This window comes from Euprymna scolopes, chromosome 8 (genome assembly GCF_053919585.1).
Source record: "Euprymna scolopes isolate OS-2025 chromosome 8, ASM5391958v1, whole genome shotgun sequence".
Classification (NCBI taxonomy): Eukaryota; Metazoa; Mollusca; class Cephalopoda; order Sepiida; family Sepiolidae; genus Euprymna; species Euprymna scolopes.
Genome location: NC_136489.1, coordinates 1468260 through 1480465, shown reverse-complemented (window position 1 = coordinate 1480465; position 12206 = coordinate 1468260). Strand labels below are relative to the sequence as shown.

Below are 12206 nucleotides of genomic sequence, written 5' to 3'. Positions count from 1 at the left end.
TAGTCACGGCGAGGAGGTACAAGTGCTTGCAGTTCGTCAAAGCAGTCACCATTAAAGTATTTGTAAAACAGGCAGAGGGATGCAACATTTCGTCGATGGGACAGGGACTGAATCTTAGATGACAGTTCAGGGCCTATCAGGTTGGCGACTCTCTTTTGAACCCTGTCCAGGAGTGAGAGACAAGCAGCAGATGCATCAGCCCAAATATGACAGCAATACTCCATACATGGGCGAATGGTGGCCTTATAGAGGTACAAGATACTTCCAGGCGTAAGTAATTTTCTGGCACGGTAGAGAGAGCCCACCTTATTTGCATTTTAATCGTATATAATGCATATGTATTTCCAGTCATGCCTCTTTTAATCTTTCTCTTCTGTTTCGTTGCCTCCATTTTTCTTAAGGATGTAACATAGTACACAATATGTTAACACTTCACAAGGAACAGAAGGCAATGAATAGGAAAGAACTTCAACTCCCGTTTCAGGTTTTAAGAAATAACCTTTACTCCTCATTTTCCCGCTACATGTGTTTTCTCGTTACTGCTGTGACATCATTCATCTGTGATGCTATCGTCTTTTCTAACGTGCTCGTTGGTTTTTGCACACGTTCTTTTTTTTATAGCCTTTTTTCTTTTTTCTTACCGTGACGTTACTTTGCACATGAAGGTTTCCAATATCCTAAGTAAAAGTGATTTTTTGTGGAACAAACTAGATTCGAACTTAAAACACCCAGGTTGTCAGTTTATGTAGTAAACCACTTGCCTAGCATCACCTCCCTTTATAGCTGGTAACCAGTTTTATCCTTAGTTGTATGCGATTTTAAAACTGAATTACTCTACTAGAGTATAGCAAAAGCTATTAAACCAACAAAACTGAAACTCACCTTGCCAGCAAAAATATCGCCAACGAAGACTTTTCTTTTTACAGGAAGTGGCTGTGCGGACATTTCAGTGGATATGGTCTTGTTTTCCCAAAAGACTTTAAAGATGTATTTAATGTCGGGTACAGGATTATTGTTGAAATTCGCAATCAGTGTCATATTCATATCGTTGTAATACACAAGTTTTATTTCAGGGCGTTGCAGGTTTTTTACTGGAACTGTTTCTAGAAAAAATATATCGGGAAAGAGAAATGGATTAGCAACACGTCCTTACAATCAAATAACAATTGAAACAATTATTTATTTAAAAAACAAAACAATAACATAATGCCACTTAAACGTAAAGGGCTACTATAATCAGGGTCCAGATTTATAGGAGACATCCTAAGTAAAGAATTGTGCAGAAAGTAATTTTCGTTATTTATTTACATTTCTGGTTGTTGGTGCAAGAAACAGGGAGCAAGGAGAAAATTCCAAAGATAATCGATCCGGAGAAAGAAGTTATTATAATCGAAAATCATCTGACATTTAAGGAGCTCTTTAATGAAAGGGTGTGATTTTGCTGCAAGTTGAATTGGCTGGGTGTATTTACGTTGAGGGGGCACAAGTGCAGTAAGTTCATCAAAGTCCATTATATGGAAGTATTTGTAAAACGTTTGTTAGTTTATTATGCAAAGTTTGTAATTACTTAGTTCTATTGCTGTTAATTAAGGGAATTTCAGTTCGTGGACGTAAAAACATTGGCTTAATAATTGTTATTTATTCATTTACACATTTATTTTCTTTGTGCATCTGCTATTTTAAATCAATAATTCTATTTCTATGCCTGTATAGAAAATTACCAACGATCTTATATAGAAATATACAAGCAAAATTGTATATATTTTTTCAAATAGACAACAATAAAGTTATCATAGATTAATCATTTCAGGATTTTTTCGAAAATCTTCTATACGAATGACATTTTTCACTGGATTTGGTTATTTCTTGCAAAATATGTTTACTTTTAAAACCATGTAAAAAATAATGAAAAATGTTGATTAATTTTGTTATTTTAATATTATTGTCGAATCTGTTTTAGGAGTACGAAGGGTTCGTTGATGAATCTGCTACCTGTAGTTGGAAAAAATTAAACCACTAGAATAAATTGATTTTCTCTTTATTTGCCCTTCTCTCAAGTTAGATACAAGGTCGGTTTTTAATGTGAGCGGGCATCCTTAACGAAGTGAAAATTTCAATTTATTTACCCTTTTTTGTCAAGTCAAAAGGGCAAAATGAATCGAGTTGGTAATGTGTGCTTTTTTTTTAAATTTAAAATGTATTTGTTAAGCTTGCATGTATAAAAAGTTATTCTTACCAATAGGTACGAATCCTTTGATCATGAACCGGGAACATGCCAACTGAACAAACTCAGTTGTGACTACACGGATGCGTCGCAATCGAGTTTTGTGTAGATTGATTATCGCTGAATCATTTCTTTCTTTAATGGAAGCCTGCCAGAGGGGAAAATAAAGGAAAAGACATAAGGGAAATGATTAAAAGAAATTAAAAAAAAATGAGTGATTTAAATGCATTGATATTCAATATTAGCTGTCTTCATCTGCTCGGTGCTGCTCCACAATTTAATTCCTATAAACTACTTGAAATCTTTGAAACGAAACTAATCGGTAAAAACAAACAAACAAAAGTAATGCTATTGCTACATCTAATGTAAAATCTAAAAATACAATATGATACTATTCTTTCTCTCTATATATTTTTATACATATATATACAGGGTGCCCCCCCCCCCGCAAAAAAAAAGATAAATGGAGGCCATCTAGAACATATGCTGTAGAACGGAGAAAAAAAAGGCCAAAGACCTTAGTGTTTTGATGTGATGTTTTGAATATAATAAACTAGTTATGACCAAAGTTTCATTTCATTCGGACAGAACACTAAAAAATGGGGCCTAATTAGATTTGGGACCCGTTTTTATGGGTCATCCTGTATATATATAATCACTTAATTTTAATTTTTCTACATATTACATATTCAAAAATTATTTTTCATTTTAATTTTGTTTTCTATTTATAATTTAAATTCTTTAAATTTCTCATGACAAACAATCTCTAATCGGCAAGTTGTCATCCTGTTTTTCACTGTGTTATGGTAATTGAAATGTTAAAACCTATAAAAATATTGTACCCCATTTTAGTGTATAGCCCTTAAACACATTTACCTAAGTAGAGTATATTTGCATCTTTTTTAACCTATAGTCTTCATTAGCTGTGTAATATTTTGATATTCTTACTTGCGTGTTATTTATATATCTAAATTTTCTATATGATCTATAATCATGGTGCTGCTAATGAGACTGTATTCAAATAAAGTATTACATCGTCTCAGAAATGCTCCTTTACTAATTGGTTGTTGATGTATATATATATATATATATATATATAATGGGGGCATCGTTCTACGGCTCCAGAAGATATCTCACTGCTGATGCAATTCTCTATCTTTATAAAAGCCAAGTACGTCCAAGAATGGAGTATTGTTGCCACATCTGGACAGGAGCTCCTAGAAACAGCTTATCCTGCCTTGACAGAGTACAAAATAGACTTCGTAGCTTAGTGGGGGATGCCCTTTTCTCTTTCCTGCAACCTCTTTCCCAAAGAAGGGACGTTGTGAGCCTGCCTTTGTTTTATCGTTATTTCCATGGCAAGTGCTCATCTGAGCTCCAACCCCTGGTCCTCCCTCGTCAATCTTTCACGAAAAACACCTGTCTAGCTGAAACCACTGTCAATAATTTTCCCCACTCTTTATCTGTGCCTAAGTCAAAACAAAGATTTCATGAACAAAGCTTCTTTCTTAGAACTGCACGGCTGTGGAACTCTCTTCCGTTTGCCTGTTTCCAAGCTGACTAAAACTTGGTTGTCTTCAAGTCCAACATAAACAAATTCTTGGTGAACCGCCCCCTTAAGTAATCCAATCTACCAAATTTCCATTACCAACGATTACTACGATAGTATCCCATTGATTACTGTACACTCAATAACCCTTATCCTCTAGTGGCCTCCGGGTCTTGATAAGTGGTGACTCCTATGTAAAAAAAAATAAATAAATAAAAAATAATTTGTGGAGAAAGGGACGGATGAAACAGGTTAAAAATACTTTTTTTAAATGACATCAATTGGTTATGCAGCATAGCGAAGGGTTCGTTTACAGGACGTCGTTTACAACAGCGCATATGACGATGACACAATTGTTTGGGGAGTTCATATTTATAATAGGAGCTGATATAGATGTGAAGAAACGGTGTATGTATGAACAGTTCTTTTCAAACACAGGAAGTGATACATTATTAGTGAGGGGATACAGTTAACACTTTGGAAGGGATTTATTAAGTTCTTTTATAAGACAAAGACAAAAACACATTACCTTGCGGTTGAAATAATGACAAACTCAAAAGCTTACAAACAATACGAAGACATTTATTTTAGCGGGTGATGAGATTAGTGGAAATTTGATGCCACATTAGATTTCTACATTTTGTCTTCCCCTCTCTGCCTCGCTTCCGGAAAGGGCTAAGGCTAACTCAACTCTCCTCTCTCAAATCTCTTTCTTAACTCAGCTCTTGACTCCTAACTAAACTAATTCCGAACCCTAACTTTACTGTATATATAGATCTATCTTTTTTTTTTGACGTCGGAACGTGCTCAAACATGGGAATGTTTTCTCACGTGGACTTTACATATTACATATGACTCCAACACGTTTTTCTGGCAACAGAAAGAACATTCCTTAATTGTTTATTATTCCTCTGACCTAACTTTGTTTTTTATAGTTATTTCTAACTACAATGGCTAATTCTACATTCTTGCAATCGCATCTAAATAGCAATATCTATTCTTTTTTAACTTTTCATCACTACGTTCGATTCCAGTATTCTTATTTAATAAATATTATTTTCGATCCTAATTACTTCATTTCTCTAAATACCGGTATCTGCCCCCTTCAATATACAACAGTTCGCCTAAATTCATCTGGAGGAAAAAACTAGATCCAGTATTAATATTTTTGGTCATGTGTTTTGAAGGAGGTAGTGTTTGATCAACATTGCTAGGAAGGCGTGATTTAATATACGGTTTTGTCTTTAAATCCCCCAAATAGTGCTTCATAGTAAACAACTGATGATCCCTTTAAGAACATTGGTACTATTGTTTGTTCATGTAAGTAAAAATATTCAGCTATACGGGAGATTAACTGACTTACTTACAAAATAATGTTCCAACGAAGGACATTTTTGTAGTTTTAAAGGTTTTAAAGAGACTTCCAAGACTATATATATTTCAGAACCTCACCATCTACTGGTAGATTCATCGTTCCAAATATTTTCTGCTAATTATTACATGAAAACAATTTTGATGATTTTTGTTTTATGCATAATTCAAAACTGTCCTGTAAAATTTTGTAATTAATGATAATGAGCAATTTATTGTTTTTTTCTTTTTAATTCTGAGGATAACAAATTTGTTTGAAAATCAATCGGACGTTTTCATTGTGTACTACTTGAGCAGTACATAATGGCACTATTGAGCTATAATTTAAACCTTTATGTAAATATATGTGCGTGTTTTGTTAATATATGTGCGTGTTGTGTTAATATATGTGCGTGTTGTATTAATATATGTGCGTGTTATGTTAATGTATGTGCGTGTTATGTTAATATATGTGCGTGTTATGTTAATATATGTGCGTGTTATGTTAATATATGTGCGTGTTATGTTAATATATGTGCGTGTTATGTTAATATATGTGCGTGTTATGTTAATGTATGTGCGTGTTGTGTTAATATATGTGCGTGTTGTGTTAATATATGTGCGTGTTGTGTTAATATATGTGCGTGCTATGTTAGTATATGTGCGTGTTGTGTTAATATATGTGCGTGTTGTGTTAATATATGTGCGTGTTATGTTAATATATGTGCGCGTTGTGTTAATATATGTGCTATGTTAATATATGTGCGTGTTGTGTTAATATATGTGCGTGTTGTGTTAATATATGTGCGTGTTGTGTTAATATATGTGCGTGTTGTGTTAATATATGTGCGTGTTGTGTTAATATATGTGCGTGTTGTGTTAATATATGTGCGTGTTATGTTAATATATGTGCGCGTTGTGTTAATATATGTGCTATGTTAATATATGTGCGTGTTGTGTTAATATATGTGCGTGTTGTGTTAATATATGTGCGCGTTGTGTTAATATATGTGCTATGTTAATATATGTGCGTGTTGTGTTAATATATGTGCGTGTTGTGTTAATATATGTGCGTGTTGTGTTTAGATATGTGCGTGTGGTGTTTAGATATGTGCGTGTGGTGTTTAGATATGTGCGTGTGGTGTTTAGATATTTGCATGTTGTGTTAATATATGTGCGTGTTGTGTTAATATATGTGCGTGTTATGTTAATATATGTGCGCGTTGTGTTAATATATGTGCTATGTTAATATATGTGCGTGTTGTGTTAATATATGTGCGTGTTGTGTTAATATATGTGCGTGTTGTGTTTAGATATGTGCGTGTGGTGTTTAGATATGTGCGTGTGGTGTTTAGATATGTGCATGTTGTGTCAATATATGTGCGTGTTGTGTTAATATATGTGCGTGTTGTGTTAATATATGTGCGTGTTGTGTTAATATATGTGCGTGTTTTGTTTATATATGTGCGTGTTGTATTAATATATATGTGTGTCTGTGTGTGATAAAGGGACAGCTGTTCTTTAATTTTAATACGATGTCATCATTTCCAAATAAATATCAATACAAATAATACAGACTTTTTATTATATTATTGTGCCCTTTCTTAAAGTTCATTAGATGGAAATAAAATTATTTTACCTTGATTATCTTCTTTTGAAACACACCAGGGGATTCATCTGTACTTTCCACGTGAATATCAAACTTGGTGCTAAAAGCAGATCCATTGTTTGGTGGGTAAATTTGGATTTCGCTGACGACAGGTGGTATCAAGAATTGGAATTGAACCCATTCTCCACTCTTGTTTGAAGAAGCACACCAACCTTCAAAAGAATCTAAATATAAACAACAAAACGCAAAATATAACATGATGTTGTTTTTAGTTGAAAATTATCGACAATAAGTTAATTACATAAAATTCATAAAAAACAAAAGGATTCCATTCTTCTTGTTTCAATATATGACATAACGTAGTACATATTGGTTAATTAATTAGTTAATTATTTACCTTTGATAGTTAATTATAAATTTAATAAACACACTTTGTTTTAAATAAAATTTACACGGAAAGTCATATCAATGGTTGACAAAAAGCTAAATTAATTAACACGTAGCCATTTTAGTTTTACACACAGACACGAAGAAGGACTGTCTGTATTTATTTACATGATGAGACGAAGAGAGCTAGTACGCGTAAAACACTCGTTTATATACAAAGAGAAAATAACTCCAAATTACTCCAAAGCTTAAATCACACATCATCATAAACCCATACACGGACAATGGAAAGCAACTCTTTACAAGGGTTAAGAGGGACAACTGTTGCAGTTTTCACAGTATCAAAACCCGACTAACGTTGACAAATTTCCAATAGTGCACACGTTTACAGACGTGTTAACATGCAGGCACTCGTGACCCAGAATTCGTCGCAAAGAAGACGAAGACAAAGAATAACTCGACTCACTTTTTTCGTTGTACCAACGACATTTATTTCCGAATAACATGCGATCGTGCTCCTTCTCTCTGACCGTTGTCCTTTCGAACGTAATTGTGCACCTGTTCTTTTTATAGACTTTTTTTCTTTACCGTTACTTCGCACAAGGCTCGACATTTGCATATAGCAACTATATGTTACATCTTAAACGCAAGTTACATTATCTTGTTGAAATGTTTCATATTGTAAGGAGAAGAAATTGCTGTCCCAAAAAATGCGGTGCACAATTGTAAACACAAATGTTTGCTTAAAAAAAGATCGTGTGTGTTGGAGATTCCAACAATAGTAAAAATCATTTATTTATGGCAACCCTAAAAAATATTTCCTCTACCCCATCTCCTCCATTTGCCGTCGATGGCCGTTCAACAGTCGACCGAAGTAAAAGATTCCTAAGGAAATATCCCCATCAAGAAAGTTCTTCCGCCGGCAATTAACAACCGAAAAAAAAAAAAAAAAAAATCTCAATATTTTTTGAAAAAAAAAAAAAAAAAAAAAAAGATTAAAGATTTCTATGGACCACGCCCCCCTCTCCCACCAAAAAAAAACTTGACTGAACAAAAAGTCTTGGGGGAAAAATATATATGTATATACGGTTACAAAAAAGAAAACAAACAAAAAAAAAAAACTTGTACTTACACCTAACAATTATACGGTTAAAAATATTTTCTTGAAGAAAAAAAAAAACAACAAAACTTTCTGTTGATAAATATTTTGCAATAAAAAAATAAACAAATACTAAAATAAAATAAATAAACATATTTTTATTTTTCAAGGTAGGTTTTTTGTTATTTTTTATTATTTGCATTTTTTCCCGGTTTGTTTTGTTTTTTCAATAGTCTGCATCTGTTACAATGCTCGGCTGACACCGATGATTGCCGGTCTCGCCCGATCCATGCTCGACGAGAATTCGGGTCAAATTATGCAAGAGTACCATAAAACTATTGCATGACAACACAAACAGTAAAACACTCCTATGGACTTAACTCTTTATTTTACTACACACACACACACACACACACACACACACACACACACACGCAAAATATTTGTCTTCGCAAGCTAATGTTATTTTCAGATAAGTGGCCGCGATCTAAATAAAAGCAATTATGTTTTAAATCATACTGCGGTCACCAGTACAAATTATAATTTGCGTCTAGCATTTATTCAATGGTAGAGTTGGCAGAACTCTACGGCATTGTAATCAGTATTGTTAGTGGATAGTGTCTCGGCTTAATATATGAGTGTGTGTGTGTTACAAAAAATCATAAAAACATTCAAACGGTTTCAAATCTAATACAAAGGGAATCAATATCTAATCACTATGTTAGAATATTTTCGGTCTCTGTTTATATCTGTCTCTCTGAAAATGGTACCTTGCATGCTGAATGAAACTATGATATAGACAACCAGATATTGGTTCCTTTCTTTTTTTAATTTGAAACCAACGGTACCGATGTTTTTCTGATCTGTTGGGATACATATGTAAATAAATATTTTGCTCTTACTTTTTAATAATCAAGCACTCTTGTGATTCTCTTCCATTTATCTTACACACACACACACACACACACACACACACACACAGACAGACAGACAGACAGACAGAGGTTTCCAGACTTTTTCATATGGCCACTTTTATTCATAGTGCACACATGAAACTGTCTAGTCCCTTTCGAAGTAATCTCCACCGACTGCAATGCACATATCATTATAACAACTTCTAGAACGCTCCATGGTTCTCGTGTCAGCATGTCAATAACCTCGTCACAGCCTCTTTCATCTCCTCAGTCAGTAAACGACAGCCTCTAAGCTTTTCCTTGAGCTTAGGGAATAAGCAAAAGTCACAGGGAGATCTGGACTATAGGGTTAGGGTGAGGAACCGTCCTGATGCCCATCTTGGCCAAATAGTCTATGATAAGAATGTTGTGGACTGCACCCTTGGGGCAAACTTTGTGCAAATTTCTGCATCTTCAGTTCCTCATGAATAATTGTGGTACAGTTCTCACACTGACATCAAACCGTGCGTTTATTGCCTCTATAGACACACGATGGTCCTTATCCATGAAATTCTTTATTTGGCCTATCACATTTGGTTCCTTACTCCTCCCACAACTCTCATCATCCGTCACAGACTTCCTGCCCTCCTTGAATCTCTTCTACCACTTAAAAACTGATGTTTTTTTTTTATCTATTTTTTTATTACATTTTCACCCCAAACAAGGCACATTGCCACTTTGGTGTAGGGGGGCTACTATCAGGGGCAGCAACTACTGGGTCACTATGTTGGGATTTGGGCAGCAAGATGTTGGTTTACATTACACTTGAACTTCTGCATGTCAGTACAGTTAGGGAAGCAGGGACCTGGAATAGAATTCCAGAGTCCAGCGGTTCTGGGGAAGAAACTACTGGAGTAGAAAGGTCTTTTACATCTAGAGATCTCTACTGTGTGGGGATGGGATTTAGTTGCCTGTCAGGTTTGTCGAAGGTGTCTACGTCGTGGGGGCACGAGTGTCTGCAGTTCGTCAGAGCATTCACCATTAAAATACTTGTAGAACAGGCAGAGGGATGCAACGTTTCGTCGATAGGACAGAGGCTGAAGCTTAGATGCCAGTTCAGGGCCTATCAGATTGGCGACTCTCTTTTGAACCTTGTCTAGGAGCGAGAGACTAGCAGCAGATGCACCAGCCCAAATGTGACAACAATACTCCATACATGGGCGAATGGTGGCCTTATAGAGGTACAGGATACTTTCAGGTGTCAGTAGTTTTCTAGCACGGTAGAGAGAGCCTACCTTTTTCGTTGCGGCCCTGACAATGTTTTCAATATAATTGTTCCAACTCATGTTCCCTGTGAACGTTAGGCCAAGCAGTTTGAAAGATGTACTCTCAGACAGGGAGTCACTGGCCATTGCTATTGGTGGAAGAGAAGGTTTCTTGTAATTATTGAAGGAAACCAGTTTAGTCTTGGCAGCATTGAATGTGACCATCTATTTATGTCCCCATTCCACTACAGATTGGAGGTCATCCTCTAGTGTTTTTGCCATTTCTTTAGTTATGTGTTCATTTTTTTTCCTGTCATGCCTGTTATAGAGCGTGGTGTCATCAGCATATATACCCATCTCAGAGGCAATTTTGTCGGGGAGGTCATTTATGAATATCAGAAACAGCAGAGGTCCAAGGATAGATCCCTGGGGCACTCCCGCATTTATATCATATTGTTTAGATGTACGACCGTCGAGGACAACCTGGATTTTTCTCTTATCTAAGAAGGATTTAATTATGTTAAGTATTCTACCAGTGATACCGTATGATTTAATTTCCCTGAGAAGACCTTTATGCCATACCCTGTCAAAAGCCTTAGATATATCTAGAGCTACCGCTCTGCCCTCCCCTATTCATGCAAGATGGTCCAAAAGCAGTCTGAAGCATTCCATACGTTTCCGTGGCATTTTTCCCTAGTTTCAAAGAGAATTTATTGCATATCGTTCTTCTAAAGTGTCCTCACGTCCAGATTGCATTTTTGAAATTCACCAGCTGTGACAATGAGGCTTTATTAAGGTATATTCCAATTCCTGCTTGTAGCTGTTCATTTGAACCTAAAATAATAAAAATTGGTCAGTCATCTTATAAGATATATAGCAGTAATGTACTGAATTTTTAATAGTTTACGACAATTTTAAAAGCCTGTACAGAAACGTCTGGAAAATCATAGACGGCACCTCATATATATATATATATCATAAACCTAATTTCTATGACAACCCCTCCATCAGATTGATCTACCAATCTAACTCTTACTTAGGAGCTGTAAGCAAAAATATCTTAGATAGAATCATCTCTTCTATTAAAGAAAAAGTAGGTTTCCCTCTTTGGCTAAATTCAGATTCCATAATTAATTGGTTTGTTTCCCTTAAAAATAAACACCTCCTTAACTTCATAACATTTGACATCCAAAATTATTATCAATCAACTTCTCCGATCCTTTTAAATAAGGCTCTTATCTTTGATAAAAGAAATTCTCTTAACTAATTTAGAAATAAAATTAGCGAGAAAGTCTCTCATACAATTTAATGAGAATAGCGAGAAAGTCCCTCATACAATTTAACAATAAGCTTTGGAATAGAAAGGATACCCCTGATAATTTTGACATCTTGATGGGTCCTTCTGACTCTGCAGAAGTTTTTCTTTTTTTTTTTTTTTTACATAGGCATCACCACATTATCAGGGCCAAGAGGCCACTCAAGGATAAGGGTTAAAGAGTGTACATTAGAAATTGGACAATATAGTAATCATTGGTAATGAAAATTTGGTAAATTTGATAACTTATATGGAACGGCTCATCAAGAACTTATTTACGTTAGACTTAAAGACAACGATATTGTAGTCAGCCGGAAAGCAGGAAAACAGAAGACAATTCAACAGGCGTGCAGTTCTAAGAAAGAAGCTCTGTTCATGGAATCTACATTTAGGTTTAGGCACAGATAAAGAGTGGGGGGAATTATTGATAGTGTTTACAGCTAGACGAGTGTTTCTTGTGAAAGTTTGGCGAGGGGGGACCATAGATTGAAGCTCAGTCGAACACTTTCCATGAA

At 35.1% G+C, this 12206-nt stretch overlaps 1 protein-coding gene across 1 annotated transcript in view; it reads right to left on the bottom strand.

The window, feature by feature from the left end:
• Nucleotides 1-12206, bottom strand: part of LOC145284083 (uncharacterized) — a 361761-nt gene that overhangs the window by 295273 nt on the left and 54282 nt on the right. Inside the window, exons 3-5 of the mRNA XM_080133150.1 lie at nt 6763-6956; nt 2237-2372; nt 883-1103 (exon numbers count right to left, since the gene is read on the bottom strand). Of these exons, the coding sequence (XP_079989276.1) occupies nt 883-1103; nt 2237-2372; nt 6763-6956 (551 nt within the window). The remainder of the gene's footprint in view (nt 1-882; nt 1104-2236; nt 2373-6762; nt 6957-12206) is intronic.